The following is a 19,169-nucleotide window of genomic DNA, read 5'->3' as shown; positions in this document are numbered from 1 at the left end:
TCTAAGACCTATAGTCCATACTTTTACCTCGTGGAGTAAGCCTTATTGCAACGACTAACCTCATTTAAGTAGTTAATTTTTTTTCTCTCTTTTATTATTATCTATCTATCTAATACCTTTAAACGAGCAATTCTTGTTTATTTATATATATTTCGGGGATCTCGGAAACGGCTCTAACGATTTCGATGAAATTTGCTATATGGGGGTTTTCGGGGGCGAAAAATCGATCTAGCTAGGTCTTATCTCTAGGAAAACGCGCATTTTCGAGTTTTTATATGTTTTCCGAGCGAAGCTCGGTCACCCAGATATTTTTGTATTAAGTATGTTCACTCTCTTTGTTTTGTATATGTAGTGGCGTGCGAGTGAAGTTTTCATATGACGAATAGTAAAAGGTTCCGTTTAATTTAAAGCTAAAATAAGGTATTTAGAAATTAAAAACATAAATTACATAAAAAATGTTTTTATTATGTAACTCCCTCCTTCAATTTGAAATTAACTTCTACATAATTAACTTGCTAATTATACCCTAAAGAGGATGCAGTCTCACAATAATTACATACAATACAGACAATGAGGTCGCCCCCGGGCGGTATGTCCACGGAATCTAAGTGAAAACAGGCCCCAACTGGTAAATACTGCAAGCCTGGCAGAAATGCCACAAGTGTCAAGAAAATGCCACAACTAACAACAGAAATGCCATAACCAACAACCTAAATGCCAAAGCTGCCAATACTTGAAGCAAATATTTTTTTTACAATCGTTTAAACGTTGGGACTATGAAAATACTAACGGTTACTATCGAGAACATTAAAATATGTATTTAACATTTAACTATTTATCCTATTTAGTTAATATATTTTTTAAATCTGTTTTAAAATTGGCATTATTCAATACATTATCTGTAGACACACTTAACCTGAGGCAGCGGCACACTAGCGTCTACCGGCTCCATCTCTGTCTAACAGGTCTACTGCGAAAGGGACGCAGATAGACACAGTGCGCCACCACCCGAGAGACTTGGTTGTCTATTACTCGTATCCCTTTTTAACAAAATCTCAAATTTTAACGTCCGGAGACATCAACTCATTAAAAAAATAACATACGTATAAAAAAACGAAGAGATGTTGTCAAAAAGAGATCACAAATGAGCATAAGTCCCTTATCAAGGAACTTACGCCCCTGTCTAACGAGTAACAGAGAGCAGAATTGAAAAAATCTAATAGAAATGCATTTACGAGGCAGCCACCGGCTTGATCGCTAGATTTAAAACGCCGTCGACTAGCCCCCACACGCCCAAACACACAAACCAGAACGCGCAAGTTTAAATTAAGAATACTTCGCCTAAACGCGCGCGCTGAGGTCCATACACACAATAAATATTCACTACGCGCTGTTTAGATACGGGTTATCCACAAATTGTACTGTTTATAATCCGTATAGGCAGGAGATCACAAAAGACCTGTGCCGGCTCTGAAGAATTTGAATCTATCCAGTTTTACAGTTCATCAACATTCAGATCCGGTTCATCCAAGCTTGGCAGTCTCCGTCCGTGCAGGCCTTGTGGTTACAACTCATCCTTGAAGTCTTCATCTTCTCCAGCCCCGGGGGGTGGTACTCCACCGGTTCCCTGGTACAGCTTGGCGATGATGGGTTGGACAACATCTTCTAGGCTCTTCTTCTGCTTCTTGTATTCTTCGGCGTCTGTGTCTTGGTTGTCTTCGAGCCATTTGATTGCTGCGTCAATGGCTTCCTCCATCTTGTTCTTTTCATCATCTGATACCTGTTGACAATAGAAAGGAGAGGTTAGTTGTGTTGGTAATGTTCTTGTGACTAGACTGCTCATAACTTGGAAATTGTGGCATTTTCGTTGTTAGTACTGGCATTCCTGACTTATTTTCTTACGTGATAAATGCAGGTGGCATTTTCAGGATTTTAATAGTTATTAATGATAGTTAAAATTTTAAGAGAACAATAATTAAGTTAAAAGGTAAATTTAAAGATACACACCTTAGCACCAAGCTTCTCCTTGTCCTGGAGCTGGTTCTTGATGGAGTACGCGTAGCTCTCGAGCTCGTTCCTGGCCTCGACGCGCTCCTTCAGCTTCTTGTCGTCGTCGGCGAACTTCTCCGCGTCCTTGATCATCCGCTCGATGTCCTCGGGCGTCAGCCTGTTCTGGTCGTTGGTGATCACGATCTTCTCCCGGTTTCCGGTGCCCTTATCCTCGGCGGACACTTGCAGGATACCGTTGGCGTCGATTTCGAAGGTGACCTCGATTTGAGGGATACCACGAGGCGCGGGAGGAATGCCGGTAAGATCGAACTTTCCGAGGAGATGGTTGTCCTTGGTCATTGGGCGTTCACCTTCGTAGACCTGGATGGTGACGGTGTGTTGGTTGTCGCTGGCGGTAGAGAAGATCTGCGACTTCTTGGTGGGGATGACGGTGTTTCTGGGGATGAGCTTGGTCATGACGCCTCCGACGGTCTCGATACCCATGGTAAGAGGATTGACGTCAAGCAGTACGATAGCGTCAGTGTCTTGTTCGCCGCTGAGGACTCCGGCTTGGACGGCGGCACCGTACGCTACAGCCTCGTCGGGGTTGATGCCTCGGGAAGGCTCCTTGCCGTTGAAGAATTCCTTGACCAGCTGTTGGACCTTGGGGATACGGGTGGAACCTCCGACCAGCACGATCTCGTCGACGTCCTTCTTGTTCATGTCAGCGTCTTCCAACACCTTCTGGACGGGCTTGAGGGTAGATCTGAAGAGGTCCATGTTCAACTCCTCGAACTTGGCACGAGTCAGGGTCTCGGAGAAGTCTTCACCCTCGAAGAAGGATTCGATTTCGATCTTGACCTGGTGGCTGGAAGACAGGGCGCGCTTGGCCTTCTCTACTTCACGACGGAGCTTCTGCACGGCACGGTTGTCCTTCCTGATGTCCTTGCCCTTCTTCTTCTTGTACAGCTTGATGAAGTGCTCCATGACGCGCTGATCGAAGTCCTCACCACCAAGATGGGTGTCTCCGTTAGTGGCAACGACTTCGAATACTCCGTTATCGATGGTGAGAAGAGACACGTCGAAGGTACCGCCACCAAGATCGAATACGAGAACGTTCTTCTCTCCCTCCCTCTTGTCGAGACCGTAGGCGATGGCGGCGGCGGTGGGCTCGTTGATGATCCTCATGACGTTGAGGCCGGCGATGACACCAGCGTCCTTAGTGGCCTGACGCTGAGCGTCGTTGAAATAGGCGGGTACAGTGACGACGGCATGAGTGACCTTCTTGCCCAAGTACGCCTCGGCGGTTTCCTTCATCTTGGTGAGGACCATGGCGGAGATTTCTTCGGGAGCGAAGATCTTGTCGCCCTGGGCGGTCATGACCGAGACGTGGGGTTTGCTGTTCTTTTCTACGACCTTGAATGGGAAGAATTTGACGTCGTGTTGTACGGTGGTGTCGCTCCATTCCCTACCGATGAGACGCTTGGCGTCGAAGACGGTGTTCTCGGGGTTGGTGGTCAGCTGATTCTTGGCGGCGTCACCGATGAGACGCTCGCCGTCCTGGGTGAAGGCGACGTATGAGGGAGTGATACGGTTACCCTGGTCGTTGGCGATGATTTCCACGCGGCCATTCTTGTACACACCGACGCTGTGGACAAAGAAATTGATAAGTTAGCCTGGTGCATAATACACCCGACATAAATCGATACCTTATCCTTTTTTTTATCGCGAAACTACCTAACAGAATTTAATGAAACTTGGCATGTAAAAATCCGTGGTTAATGGACTTGATGGATTTTTATAACAATATATGACAAAACGCATGGGACTAGTTAGAGCTATTTTGACCTTAGTAATTTTAACAGAAAGGTGGTTTTATGAGGGCATTTTCACTTAAAAGTGTACTATTTATAGCTGGTCAACTAAATCTTGTCAGTAAAAAAAAGGCGCGAAATTCAAATTTTCTATGGGACGATATCCCTTCGCGCCTACATTTTTCAAATTTGCCGCCTTTTTCTACTGTCAAGATCTGGTTGACCATCTATAGAAAATAAAATATTGAAAAAAGATCATATATACTTTTACTGACAAGATTTGGTTGACCAGCTATAGTGTTAACGAAACGATATGATAGGAATATTAGATTAGTAGTTACTTTTATTTTTATAAGAATAAGAATAAGAATAATTTATTAAGAAAACCTTATTGCTAATGTTACATTATGCGTGAATTTTTACATATTACGTACATTGTTACGTGCGCCTGAACTAGGAATATAATCCTGTATCTCAGGCAAAGAGATAATATACTTTAATGATCAATATAGCAAATTAAAATCATGAACAAGAGACATAAATAGGTATTGAGATATCTTACACTTTGTAACCAAGTATTGCTGTGTCAGTGTCTATAGTATACAATTTATAAAGTAGGGCGATCGTGTTTATTTTATTATTGCATTGTTATTAGTTTACCTTAAAAATAGTTACTTACGAGGTATGAATTACATTTGATAGGTTTACGGTTAGTAGGGCAAATTAAACATAAGGTACCTATTGGTTAGTAAATAAAGCACTTATTGATGACAATTTAATACAATCATTAATTACTTAAGTATGAAAAACATTATCCATCTATACGTCGATCGCAAATGATAATAACTACATATAATGTTTTAGCATGTACTTAGAGCATATTTTAGCCCTCCCCATAATCAATAGAGTTGATGTAACGTCGTTCGGCCATTTTCCTGACGGGACAGTCAGGGTCCCCAGTTATATGAGCATTGGGTTTTTTGAAGAGACTGCATGATGCGCATTTGGGATATTCTTCTTTAAGCACACAATCCTGGTTTTATGGTTGTTCACTTTGGCAATCATATTTATATTAGAGATGGGTTGAGTCGAGTATTCAGTAATTATTCGGTATTCGGCCGGATTATTCGTTATATGTGCCGAATATTCGGCAAATATTTTTTGTTGTTTGTCTGGTTGTGACACAGCCTCTCTAGAACTTTTAAAGTACAGTCAGCAGCAGAAGTTGCTAAGCGGGCGAGGTGTTCAAAATTACCTTGACGCGCTTTTATTCTCTTAACAATAAAGTCGCGTCAAGATCATTTTGAACACCTCGCCCGCATAGCAACTTCTGCTGCTGACTGTACTTTCTACCAGGTTAGGTCTACCCAATGTCATTAAAATTTAAAGATTTGAACCGATAATTAATTTTATTGAATGTGAACATGAAAAGTACAACTCAAAATGCTTGATACAAAATAAACAATTTTCCCTGTAAATGTGGAAAAGGTGTGTCTCTACAAATAAATATGATAAATAATTAATCAAATAAAATTAAAAGCATATGGATAAGTCATGTGAGTCATGCCCCTATAGGCTTACACCTTAGTCAACTAAATCTTTGCCTATTAGGCACAAAACAAGATGATGATGATGACCTCACACATAACTGTTGCTATGCTAATAACGTGACACAATTTAAATAACTGTTTGCTGAATAAACACAAGTCACCGCAAAAATAACTGCCTACTTTTACCAAAGAAATATTGGTGTAAGGAAATATTTAGTTGGAATGCCTCTGCTTGGCAAAACATGGGATTTGGAGTGCTGATTGGTCACATTTTCTCAAATTTGTGTAAGTATAAAGCTGAATGCTTGACACTTTTCGTGATGAAGAAAATTTTACTTTTGTAAGTTTGTAATAAAAATATTTGACTGTTCAAGAGTTCAGGGACAAAATAGGATTTAACCAAATGTTACCAGGTTTTTTATTAGGTTTCAATTGGCATGTTATACTTTTATTATAAATTAATTAAAATGGATTTAGTTAGAGGTATTTCCACAGCTCTGCTTCTTAATACTGTTTTGCTGATGTGTCAAAATTAATGTAAAAAATTAATAAAGCAAAAGCTGAATTAGCTGAATATAATTAAATGTAATTGAGGGGAAAAGATCCAACCCACGAAACACTCAATAAATTTAAAATATATATCAAAAGGAATCCATTCATCTAAATTAGCCTCTAGCATCTAAATGGCCCGGCAGCTTGAATATGTCATGCTCGCTTAAAAGTCTTTGCTTACGGTGGCGTTGTTGATCGGGTCGCCACTTTCCCGAATGAAGGTTGAGAGAGGCGATGGCTGAGATACGCGTCATACTCGTGAACGGGTGCTGTTTGTGGAGACTGGTCTATTTAAGCTAACACAAGCTATTATATTTAGTAACTTTATTTTTGAGTATAATTACATGGACACACCTCATTCGGTTCTCGTATGCTATTTTATTTTTACTATCATTTTCTTTAATTTAATGAATGTTTTAATTAGGTATACAGGATTTTGACTCTTGGAGACCCTATACATCTCTAAGGATAATTTGATTAACTACTATATATTGTAATCTTTTAGTTATGATGACACTTAGAGACATTTACATCTCTAAATAATTTTAGATTATAGTTTTTGTATCTTTGTTTTTTTTTTTTCAATACTATTGTTATTGCGTTTTTTGTAATTCGACATTTAGAGGCTTTATACATCTCTATGTTAGTTTGATTTGATATTTAAGGCTTAGTTGTATTTTATAATTATTGATGTGTTTTTTTTTTTGCTGTATGTAAATTCCATATTGACGTGTAAAAGTGCCCTTGTGGCCTATTTGCTGAATAAATGTTGATATTTGATATTTGATATATTAGAAATTGTAGAGGATGGATCCTTTTCGCTAAACTATGTCTAATTGATTGACTTATGCTAAAAGCATAGGTATTTGCTAGCATTTCCTAAGTTAAGATCTGCATGAATATTTTATTAAATAACTGTTCTAAACAGAATTTACAAGAGGCTGTGCAGTGTTTAAAATTAGATATCATTGTTACAGAAAACTTAATATTTGATTGATCATTGCTGAAAATTAAACAATATGTTTATTCTAGAATGGTTCGCCTGAATGGGATCTAACCTTGGCCTTGCTTCCAAGGGACTACCACAGAAAAAAGTACCACGTCATCTATGGGAAACATAACCTAAAAATTATAATAAAGATTTTAGAAAAAAAACTTACCAGGAATATGTGGTTCCCAAGTCAATACCGATGACTGTGCCGATATCCTTATCCTTATCTTTTTTGTCGTCGGCACAAACTGCCGCCACGACGCACGCTAACGCCAGTAAACTCCACCGCATTGTTGCACCTATATTAACTGGAATAATGAAAAGAAAAACTTTAAAAAAACTTGTTCAACTAAAAAAACTTAGAGAAAGCACCAGTTGTCTTTAGATATCAGTCAACGCGGTATACGTGGTATCTACGGATGGACACGTCACTCCGTAACGGGAATGCCGACTACTGACCGAACTGATTTTGCGACCGGCGAAGGCTTTAGAAAGGAAAAGCCAGTACAATAAACGATGGTAACGGGATAAAATTTGATAACGGTACATGTGTACGCCTACAACTAAGTAGGACAGTGCGCCGGTCTGTCTCGCGCATCGAGAATTTTCTCTACGTATGCTAATCGAAATCTCGTTTAATATCAGACAAATTCCAATAAGATCACATTTATTTGACACTACAATGCTGAAAAAATTAATAAGTGAAAAAAAATCTCTTACAATAACTGAAATATTGTCACAAAGACAGGTTATAATTAACGCAAGCTAAAGTCTCAGGAATTTTACAATGAAAGTTACAATTTAGAGAAATTAATGAAGAAAATCACTTACCGTTTTAATTAGATAACTAATGTGAAGTTATAATTCAGATAATAAGTAATTCACAGCCACGACAGCACTGGAATGAGTAACTTGCTTCTACTGTAACGATATTCTATGATCCTTTGCTTTCGATTTCCCAGAGTGAACTGAAGTTTCGCACGCCGCCGCCGCTATTATTTAGCGCTAGCGTTGATCGTGGGCGAACGTGATTGGTCCACCAAGTCGTGACGTATTTGATGCTCGCATGCCATTGGGCCAAGTGTACATATCTGGCTCAACGTGATTGGCCCACGTCTATAACTGGCATAGAAAAAGTTACACTTTCTTTGGCGTAATTTTTAAATTTTGTTACTCAAACTAGTTTCTCAACAATTTCTCAATGTTTACGAGATAAACATTTCCAGAAATGACTAGAATTTTCTAAAATGTGTTTTCTTATACAACATATACCACATTTTATATTTTTTGGACAGCACAAAAAGTGAATTACTTCATTTGGTCTCTTTGGATCAAACATTTGTAATCTCTTTGATTTTCTAGATGCGTGTCAAAAATGTTCTAATGCTGAGGGCCTACCGCGAACTACGTTCGAAATGCTGCCTCCCTGTCACACTTACGTACGAATTTACACGTGCGACAGAGAGGCAACACGTCGAACGTGGTTCGCGGTAGGCCCTCTGTGAACAAATGGAACTGTCACACCATGAACGCTGAGCACTCTTTGGTAAACACAATCACACACCCAAATACACAAGTAAGTGCTACATTTTAGAAAATGATGATAAGATAAATTATAAGTTTCACATTTTATATAATGGAGCACGAAGGTCCTATGCCCCGACGTTGTGGTCGCCCCTGTGAGGTGCGAATTCTATTTACTTATAATATCTGGGAGACCGAGCAAAGCTCGGAAAACGTATAAAAACTCGAAAATGCGCGTTTTCCTTGAGATAATACCAAGCTAGATCGATTTTTCGCCCCCGAAAACCCCCATATAGCAAATTTCATCGAAATCGTTAGAGCCGTTTCCGAGATCCCCGAAATATATGCAGTGTGGAAAGTTAAGTCGGGCCCTGGAGGGAAACTACCTTAAATCCTTAAGCTGGCTCATTTTACTTAAAGGAGACATTCCTTTATTTTTAAAAAGAAACAATAGATATAATAATAATAGCACATTAGTATTTTATACAATCGTGATGGTACTTATACCCAATGGAGAGCTTTTCAGTCGAGTAGTACCGTGTTTAGGCAACGAAGCTTGCTGAGTTGCCTAAGTAAGGTACGAGATTTAATGCCTAAGAAAAGCTTGATTATATCACTATTGTATACAATACTTTTTCTACGAGTCAACAAAAAAAATACTTAAAACTAGTAGAAGAATCATATATGTAGGTAAAAAAACCAAAAGTATACAGCTAATGGCTCCTCTACACGATGGGCCAACGCCGGCCACTCCAAGGGACGCAGCCATGCGGTAGAATCATCATCATCTTCCTCGCGTTTGTCCCGACATTTTTTGCCACGGCTCATGAGAGCCTGGGGTCCGCTTGGCAACTAATCCCAGGAATTGGCGTAGCTAGTGCCTACGAATTTTTACGAAAGCGACTGCCCTCTGACCTTCCAACCCAGAGGGTAAACTAGTTGATGTTTTCCTTCACCGAAAAGCGACTGGTAAATATCAAATGACAATTCGTACATAAGTTCCGAAAAATTCATTGGTACGAGCCGGGGTTTGAACCCGCGACCTCCGGATTGCAAGTCGCACGCTCTTACCGCTAGGCCACCAGCGCTTCCGATACGGTAGAATGAGATAGCAATATCACTTGCTCCCTCTAACGCATAAATGCGTCCCTTGGAGTGGCCGGCGTTGGCCCATCGTGTAGAGGAGCCATAAGATGCGCGAGCAGCAGCGATACCCTCATACTCATACGCGACCCGGCCCCCGCGCCCCGCGCTCCCGGCCGGTTGGTCAACGACACCTCGTAACTCATGAGGCCCTGGCCCTGGTACTTGCTCCGCGCTTTTGATTGGTCAATTTCATTATAGTTGACTATACTGTATCGAAATGAATATTATAGTTGAGTTGGGGTCCCATAGTGAAAAAAGTATGCGATTAATGCGATTTCATATACGAAGTCTTAATTCAAGCATTGTAGTCGACGAGTAGAAAAAGTTACTAGAATCTGTCTGTCCGCTACTTAAGAACGTATTGCATTCTATGAGTAGCTCTAGAGGTTTTTAGTTGATTTCCTATTCCTATAATCAGTGATCGGGGATTTCTATGCCACTTGGGGTGAATGACCTCAATCATTATGCTAGTATGGATATGCCGCGGGATTCCGGGATTCGTGTGCGATATAGGAGAGTGTTTTGGCATGTTACTGTTAATCAATTAATCATGCATTGCATATATTATTAATATTAATAATTAAAAATTTGAAATTGAAAACTTAATAATTTTTTGAATAATATTTTTTCTTTAAATCATAATTTACCAACACTGTTTTTTACAGTCCTTTATTTTATAAACGAATTACCAACACCGAAATAGCGTTTACTTTTCGAACAGTTTTGTTCCTATCGCGGGCCAAGTGGCGTATCCATATTACCATTTCGACTTGATATCCCGCGGTGTGGCATAGAAATCCCCGATCACTGCCTATAATACACTTAGAGCATTTAATATAATACATCACGGTTATTTTAATAACTCCTGAGTATTAAAATGCATTCCCATCTACAGTAAAATCGACCAAACAGACGTAGTATACTAGACTAGTACAGTCACCTGCAAATGCAATAGTCAAGCACTTTTAGCCGAGCGCAGTTTCGCTTCCAAATTGGGGTTCGTAGAGTCAGGGGCGTCATCTAAAAATTCTAAAAGCTTAAAACATGTTCTTTGAGTAAATAAGTTCCTTAACATGGGTTGCTAAGTGGACTACAGGCCCGTTGTAGTTTTTTCTGGACAATGGGTAAGCAGCTATTTTAAAGCACTAAGCAACGTTAAAAGCAACCAAAATATTTGTTATAAAATCCCGAATAAAAACCCCAGCAGTTACCAGCAGTTGCAAACAGGGAATACCTATAATTTTATTGTATTGTCGGGAACTACCAAACTCGATCGTAACGATACTTTGCTATTACAAAAATGTAGGCGCATCCTAATTAAGTTCAGTAATTTTATTTTGTTGCGCACTTTTTATTTTGTATATGTTATGTGTCGTGTGTTCCAGTGTAGCGTCGAAACCTTACTAACTTGATCATTCAAATCATTTAGGTGTAGTATTTCTAAAAAGTCTAATTATATAAGGTTAACGACACTTCTATAACTCTATGTCTGTGGTCAAGTCGATCTGATTTCGAGTGCCTAATGTAATGAACTAAATACGGCTTCATTATTCAATTCACCAGAAGAACGAGAACGCAGTAGACCGCTTCCGAAATGCGCACGAGCGTCCTACCCAGGGGTCCAAGAAGGTGCACCCAGAGAAAACCAACCAGAACAGTCCCTCTCTTGACAATGAGCTCAGCAAGAGGCGCTGGCTACAGAACCCCGATATGGAGAGTCATCATAAGTGATTCTTGATTCTTATGCCTTTTAAAATAAGGTCTAGTTTCTAATGAGCCTCGTTCCTCACAGACCAATAGGTGCACCTAGAGAAGACCAACCAGAACAGTCCCTCTTGACAATGAGCTCAGCAATAGACGCTCCCTACAGAACCCCGATATGGAGAGTCATCATAAGTGATTCTTATTGTTATGCCTTTTTAAATAAGGTCTAGTTTCCAATGAACCTTGTTCCTCACAGACCCAATAGATGCATCCAGAGAAGACCAACCAAAACAGTCCTTTTCTTGCCAATGAGCGCAGCAAGAGACGCTTGCTACAAAACCCCGATATGGAGAGTCACGGAGAGTCATCATAATTAAATCTTATTCATTGCTTTTTCAATAAGGTCTAATTTCCAATGAGCCAACTAGATGCATCCAGAGAAGACCAATAATCATTCGCATACGAATGAGCTCAGCTCAGCAAGACAGAACCCTGATATGGAGATTCTCAGACCTACTCGCTTACGAAGTAAGCTTGATTTAAATAAAATAGTCCCTACTAAGTCCTATAATCACGGTCAGAAAAAGTAATTTGGACGCGGGGGTCAAACGTGAGATAGAGTATGTAAATAACATTACTTATCTCTATGACCGATAAAGTGAAGCACCTACACGAATAGTTGCGAAAGGAATTAAGACAATCGTTAAGCTAAGGCGTATAATACCTTTATCAAATTATCAATAAACATAATGTTAAAAGCCACGTAAGGTTGATTTACTTACATATTGTTTCCACAGCTGTTTTAACGAACTATCGATAATGATAGTCAGCAGCAGAAGTTGCTAAGCGGGCGAGGTTTTCAAAATTACTTTGACACGCTCTTATTCTCTCAATAAAGTCGCGTCAAGATCATTTTGAACACCTGGCTCGCTTAGCAACTTCTGCTGCTGACTGTACATACCGGTTAACTTCAATTCGAACACGAGGGCAGAATGGACGATGAATGTTAATATCAATTTATGACGCACACTTTTATTGCTGACTATAGTTCATCTCCTTTCGATTAATTAGTTCCCGATTCGCCGGATTTACTTTATTACGTCATAACATAATCCGAGTCGATTGTAGCTATTACTGAATCGCGATTAGAAAGGGATTGAGATAGCTGTCAATCCATATTGATTTTGACGTAAGTGTATGGAAATCTGTTATTTCTAATCCCTTTCTGATCGCGGCATGATAATAAATAAAAGTGCAAAAATAAAACTCCAGTTGAATAACACCGATTTAATAAAAAAAAATAGTAACATAAACAACAGTCGTTGTACTTATAATTTTATCAAGCACCGTTATTCTTAGTCTAAATTTAGTCTAGTACTATTAGGTAGGACCGTGGGACTTATGGTAGATTGGTAGGGGAGCCCAAGAGGGGATTTTTGTGTTTCCTCGAGCGCGTCAGATTAAGATATGAGTGATATCTTGCTACCCCGTGTAGTCTACCTTTACCCCTTTTAGCCATCTATGTTGAGCCCTTGGTTGGTGGGGGGTTCAACAAATTGTTAAGCAGATTGTGGATTTGGTCATATTAGTCGAAATTAACGCTATAATTATTGTGCTATTACTAAATCTGATAATTATTTGCACGCATTTCCTTAATCTGACGGTTACAATGTAAAAATTAGGGGTCAAACTTGTGTTCGTCAGATTAAGAAAATGCCTACAAATAAGTATTATATTAAGTTATAGAAAAAATATAGCATTAACGTGGACAAAAACGACCAAACTGCTTAACGATTTTTTAACCCTCCATCAGCCTCCCGAAATTTGAAAAAAATTGTAAACGCTTTCCGGCTCGCTGGAAAAAAAACTTTATATAACTTTTTTTTCTTCTTATCATCTAATATTTCGATTCCAATAGGTCTGTACGACGCTCGAGTAAGTACACATTTAGCATCGTCGGCTCCCCAACTATTAGGAGGATAAAATGTTATATAATACATTTCACTTTTTGTTTATTATGCTGAGCACCAGTGGAGCGAAGTAGGTTATAATGCAGTCGGCACCTGTAAAAATAAATTAATGACACAATATTACATAAGTGAGGTGCTCCATTTGAGTAACAGTGTTGGTCGAACGTTAATAGCAAATGACCACAGTACAAATTGAACCGTAAACCGTAACGGACTATTACAGTTTACGGTTCAATTTATAAGGGATAATGGTAAAAAAATAGTCAATTGCATTAACGTTTCGGCCAACACTGTTGAGTAGTCACCACTAGGGACAGAACACAAGCAATTTAATTTGACAGGACAGCATACCATTGTATTAATGTATATCAATAATTTAATTAGCCTTCTTTTGCCGAGACACACTTGTTTGCCAAAATGAAGAGGTGATTCCAGTTGGCGTGCAGTTCCCATACAAATTGCAGTCCGTCTGTATTATTAAGGCTTACCTGCACGTCGCATGCACGTCAACGTCTCCATCAAAGTGTTCTGGATCTCACTGCTGTCGCCGCTTTTACATATCATCGCGTATTCACCGGACACCTGCACAGCAATAAAAAAAAAACAAAGTTGAACTAACCTGCAACTAAGGAAATAAAGATTTTAAAATTATGTTCTGAGGCAAGACAAGGAACAAAGCATAAATGTTCCAAAATTATATGGAAATTATGGAACGGCTGTCACGTAAAATGTACTTAGACATTTTTTGGAAGTTTAAAGAAGAAACGCTTTCGAGATAGATTTTCGTACATTGACCCGCCTGTTTCTATCTCTATTGCACGCGCATAATGTACGAAAATCTATCTGAAAAGGGGACTAAGTAGTTTTGAAGGACAAATTAAGGATCCCATATGATATTTAGGTGCAATGAAACCAATAACAAAATGATAAAATACCTGGTAGATGAACAGTGGATGGGTAGGAAACTGGTTCTTGGTCTGACGAACGATGTCCAGGTACGGCAGGCCAGGTTTTACCATCAGAAAATCTGCGCCCTCAGCCACATCGCGAGCCTGTATTAGACGGGATGGATCTCTTCAATGCTGGAGTCTCACAAGTAATTTGTCGAGTTAAAATAATATAGGGCCTAAAATTCATCCTTTCGGTACTCCCTTCAGTAATGGCGCTTTAAACACTTTGTGTAAGCCTTCTGTTTCTTTGTACTCCTACACATTGTTTCCAGTTTTATGATTAATTAGTTTTAAAGCAATTTAAGATTATTCCCATTTATACTACAAAACCAAATTATACCTTTCTTAGAAATATTATATGGCCAACAGTGTCAAAGGCTTAGCTAAGTTTCAAGTTTAAAACCAATTGTTAACCTTTTGGACGCCAATGACCGATATATACGCACCGTAGGTTCAACGCCAAAGACCGATTAATCGGTCACAGACCACAGAGCAACATCGACCTACGTACATACATATGCCTAAAGTTCAATTTCAGTTTTGACACTTCAATGACGTGGCGTCTGAGTGACAGCTTTTGTGTTTGACACGGCGTCGAAAAGGTTAAGGCAATAATATGGACTAGGCAAGGTACTAAGTGGCCAGTATAACCCACCGCAGCCCTGGCAGCGAGCCCGGCGCTCCCCGGCGGAAGCTGGTAGCACTTCCGGTCGCCCTCCATAGGGGAGCTCTTCATCGTATCGCGGAACGGGCCGTACATGCACGACGCGAACTTGCACGAGTACGATAGGACAGAAACCTAGGAAAGAATAGATATGTAATACTCCCTACCATATAGGGATTCGTTTTACAGGATTCTTCGTGCTTAGCTTCCCTGCTTTACCTACCTACTCACTTTTGGGACTCTAATCAATAGTCCGAAATATGAATTGTTTTAAGCCCGTGAGTCTTCTAAATGGGGCCTTATTTTCTTTCCAGAGAAGGATCAGGGTTTTTGCAACAATTTTCAATGCAAATTCTGTGTTGGTTTACTTGATTAATTATCATCATAATCATCGTACTCTTTATAATGTACATGTATATTTACCTGGTTGTCCAGTTTGGAGGCAATGAGAGCGTCCTTGATAGCTTTTATTCTATTGTCCATCATGTCCGACGGAGCGACCACGTGAGCGCCTGTAACCATAACACTTCTTTCTGATTCCTGTCTAACCTTTAGTAACTAGGTACCTACATACATTTTTACTTAACCCTTTATAAGTCATAAGCGTGTCTGAAATTCACCAAGTCCTTTAGGATGCCACATTCTAGAAGTGGAACACAAATTTGGAAATGTTACCTGCTTTAGCGTAGGTCAGCGCGACTTCGGCTACTCTCTTGACGCTCGCTGCGTGGTCGATGGCACCAGTCTCAGTTAGTACCTGATACAAAGCAACTTTAAAATTTGAGTATCCCACAGGGTTCACATCACAACAAAGCCATGGTGTTCAATCTCGAGCAATATTGCAGCGAAACAGTATATTTTAACACTGATTTAAACTTTCACGATTTTTACACATTACATTTACACAGTATATTTTGTTGAAAAAACCTTAAGCCTGGCTTTTCTCTTTATTAGGACGGCGCGTAGCTTACGCGGAAGCACTTTAATAAAACAAAACATCGGATAATGGTCCCTGTGACGGTTCATTGTCACGTAAAATATTTGTAGACATTTTTTGAAAGTTTAGCACAATTATTTATTTAGAAATGTAACATATAAGTAATAATATGGTAAAAACAAGTTTCACCTATTATTTTTCAATAAGCCCAGCCAAAAGAGACTTGAAGGAACTGTCATAGGGACAGAGACCATCATTCAATGCAACAGGGTAGACACTGGTTTTACAGTTTTTTTTTTAATTACAACTAAAATAGAGGTAATGAGAAGTGCTAAAATAACGGATATTTTTAGCACAGTGTCAATTACAGAGGTCTTAGTTGTAATGTGGTCAATTACACAGGCAAAATTCCGAAAAGCAATTAAATCTAAATTGCAATTATAGAGGTTCCAAACTTTCAATTATAGAGGCCTTTTGGTATCAAGGGACCGGGACCGGACCTTTGGTTGCAATTATTGAGGTTTCGCATTTATCCAGGTGTCAATTAACCAGGTTTCACTGTAGCTAGATAATTCAATCTCACCCCACAGTGACCATGGGAAGTGTAAGGGCAGAGGCACACATCTGTAGTTATGAGCAGAGACGGGAATGTAGCCCTCAGGATGGGGAGAGCCTTGACAACTGGGTTGGATGGCGAGTCCGCATTGGAGCCTGTTGGATCCTGAAATATAAGAAGTTTATGAGTTTTCTCAGGGTTTTCATATGGCTTGAGACAGATAGAGTCTGTGCGGAATGAGAAAAGTTGTGGAATGTATGGGGTCCAATACATTCCATGACTTTTCTCTTTCCGAACAGACTCTAGTGCAACGTCAAACTTTTTTTAAACTACCTCGTAAACACGGCCTCCTACCTCCTAGCCTAATCGGGTTGGTTCACAAATAAAGTATCTCTAATAATATCTCTATACTATATTTCTTTCGTCGTAATCGTAGGACTCCCGTATGTTGTTGATTGCTGAATCTAAAAGCAATGTTCGCTGCTTTGTCGATGAAGTTATCAATTTTGATTGTTGTTCGAGAAAAACGCTAGGGGACGGAATGCCCCTATTACCCAAATTGACCTTACTCTAAAAGCTTAAATATATACTTTGGGTAGAGTCTCCACAATGCCAAATATGAGTATGGACTTGAGCCCCTTCTCCACCAGATCAGTGAGCGCCGGAATGAGCTGGTTCAGACCATACCGGTTCACGTTTGGCAGGCTGGCCACGGGTTGGACAGCGTCAACATTTTCCCTGCAATCAGAAGAGGTAACATATTACAAAAAAAATCATATTAAAACATTTTTTTGGATTCTGTTTAGCCAATTTATTTATTTCTGTTTTATGTTAAAGTAAAAAGAAAAGTTAGATCTGAGAACAAAAGTGTTTTGAAAATTACCATAAAAAGTTACTGGTTCGATTATGTTTATGTCATAGGAAGAAGACTGAGAAATATATTTTGTAAAGAAATCAACAGATTTTCCATAAATACAATGCAACTGCATTTATGTATATTCCTATGTACTACGTAGCCATTACAAATATAACATTGTTACAGTTACCGTAGGTACTTATAACTAAAATACCTACTTAAAAACTACAACTCATCCTGATTAACGATTAGCCGACCGTATATTTATTATTTATTAACTTTGATTTACCGAAAGTTACGAAGTTTAGAAGCGAAAGAAGTTTAGAAATTCTAGGGTAATAAACATACTTACAGTAAGAAAACTGGGTACATAATATTGTGAGGCTCAATACTGGTGTTCTGCTCTTGAAGTTTTCGCAATGTCGAGTGGAAATAGCCCCCCTGCAATACATGTTCGCGGCTTACAAACAGGTCACCCATTTTGTCGTTTATATCAACGAAATACAATTTTTTTTAAAGAGAAAATGCCAGTTTATCAGAGCGGCGACAGCTCTAGTTAGAGGTTATTGGTATTTAATTTATTTTAATTGAACTATAAGGAAAACTGGTTACAACTCGGCACTATTGGGACGACATCGGACGACATCGACAACGACATTGGTTTATCGGCTTATGTCAAACTGACGGTATTGCGTTTGATTATTGCAAGTGGTTGTGTTTAAAAAAAAATCAACAATCGAATTTATTATACTTGGTCAACCAAATCTTGTCAGTAAAAAAAGGCGCGAAATTCAAATTTTCTATGGGACGATATCCCTTCGCGCCTACATTTTTCAAATTTGCCGCCTTTTCTACTGACAAGATCTGGTTGACCAGCTATATTATATATATCGCTATAATAAGTATACTGGGTCAACCAAATCTTGTCAGTAAATAGGAACAAAAAAAACTATACTCATCCTTTTCTTTTGGGTGCTAGTACTAGAGTAAGACAAAGATAGTATGATTCTCTCTGTCTATGTTTGAAATCAAACAGACCTTTGACACACTATATATTAGAGAAATCAAATTCGCAGTGTTCACTTATTATTTCAAAATATAAATCGACGTAGAAATCAATTAACATTTACATTTTGCTGAATATAATTATAGTCCGTCAACCAAATCTTGTCAGTAGCAATGTAAAGCAAACTAAAGTAGGGCAACACTCAAAGAGCAGTATTGCGCTAAGAAAAGCAGCAATGTACATCGAACCAAAAGATTTTTTTTTCCGCTGAGCGCGCCCTGCGTACGTCAATTCAAATTGTCACTCGCGGTTTATTGAAAAAATTTGAAACATGGACGGACAATTTAAAAGCGATGTTAAAACAATGTTAATCAAAATGATGAACAAATTTGAAGATATCAAAAACAACTCCCTATTGTAGTGCTTATATTCTCTTTGTTCCCTATCTATGTCTTCTAAGTTTACTAAACTAAAATCATATCAAAATGCAGATAGATAGTGCATATATTTGTTATTTACAATATAATATGCCACTTGTTAATGAAAATTAGTGTACTCTTCTGGATGAATATGACATACCTGTGTAATTTTTTTGATTGGTATATATTGTACAATAGGATTACATATTAAAAATAAAACAACTGATATTTGGGTGTTTATTTAATTTAAAGGTAAATAAGATAAGGGTCACTTTAACTTACACTATAATTCAGGTCATTAATTGAAAAAATATAATGAAGTTACCAATGTTACCGGGTCACTTCAACCAAGCATTAGTAGTATTCTATTGCATCTTTGTAAATAGTCACAACTGATTGCTGAAAATATTAGACATGTGGGCCTATGGACGGTTTCCAGGACACAATTTATGGTCTTGTTGGATAGATTTAGGCATACGTTTTAATTTTATTTATGCCTTTTAACCCTAAAACAAAAAAACTGAACATAATCTTAAAAGTT

The 19,169-nt window shown here is 38.8% G+C and overlaps 2 protein-coding genes across 2 annotated transcripts; both read right to left on the bottom strand.

Annotated features, from left to right (window-relative positions):
* Positions 1–444: 444 nt before the first annotated feature.
* Positions 445–7,886, bottom strand: LOC134661527 (endoplasmic reticulum chaperone BiP). The gene is made up of 4 exons (XM_063517645.1): positions 7,728–7,886; positions 7,066–7,204; positions 2,008–3,637; positions 445–1,780 (listed from the first exon to the last, which is right to left on the bottom strand). The coding sequence occupies exons 2-4, from the start codon at positions 7,185–7,187 to the stop codon at positions 1,565–1,567; spliced, it is 1,968 nt and encodes a 655-aa protein (XP_063373715.1). The 5' UTR covers positions 7,188–7,204; positions 7,728–7,886; the 3' UTR covers positions 445–1,564.
* A 5,363-nt stretch (positions 7,887–13,249) lies between these two features.
* Positions 13,250–17,829, bottom strand: LOC134661536 (delta-aminolevulinic acid dehydratase). Its single transcript, XM_063517666.1, has 9 exons — positions 17,556–17,829; positions 16,938–17,085; positions 16,375–16,512; positions 15,530–15,611; positions 15,278–15,366; positions 14,846–14,989; positions 14,176–14,292; positions 13,729–13,822; positions 13,250–13,333 (listed from the first exon to the last, which is right to left on the bottom strand). Exons 1-9 carry the CDS (start codon positions 17,681–17,683, stop codon positions 13,272–13,274), a joined length of 1,002 nt encoding a protein of 333 aa, XP_063373736.1. The 5' UTR covers positions 17,684–17,829; the 3' UTR covers positions 13,250–13,271.
* Between the last annotated feature and the right edge of the window lie 1,340 nt (positions 17,830–19,169).

Source organism: Cydia amplana, chromosome Z, assembly GCF_948474715.1.
Source record: "Cydia amplana chromosome Z, ilCydAmpl1.1, whole genome shotgun sequence".
NCBI lineage: Eukaryota > Metazoa > Arthropoda > Insecta > Lepidoptera > Tortricidae > Cydia > Cydia amplana.
Note: the sequence above shows the minus strand (reverse complement) of the source record. Positions and strands in the feature narration are given on the sequence as shown.

Coding starts and splice junctions, on each gene's coding strand:
- LOC134661527 (XM_063517645.1), bottom strand. CDS start 7,187: ATGCGGTGGAGTTTACTGGCGTTAGCGTGCGTCGTGGCGGCAGTTTGT. Junction 3,638..7,065: donor TTGGGAACCACATATTCCTG/GTAAGTTTTTTT, acceptor CTTTGTCCACAG/CGTCGGTGTGTACAAGAATG. Junction 1,781..2,007: donor AGGAGAAGCTTGGTGCTAAG/GTGTGTATCTTT, acceptor TATTGTCAACAG/GTATCAGATGATGAAAAGAA.
- LOC134661536 (XM_063517666.1), bottom strand. CDS start 17,683: ATGGGTGACCTGTTTGTAAGCCGCGAACATGTATTGCAGGGGGGCTAT. Junction 15,367..15,529: donor GCTGACCTACGCTAAAGCAG/GTAACATTTCCA, acceptor TTATGGTTACAG/GCGCTCACGTGGTCGCTCCG. Junction 14,990..15,277: donor CCTCCAAACTGGACAACCAG/GTAAATATACAT, acceptor ATTCTTTCCTAG/GTTTCTGTCCTATCGTACTC.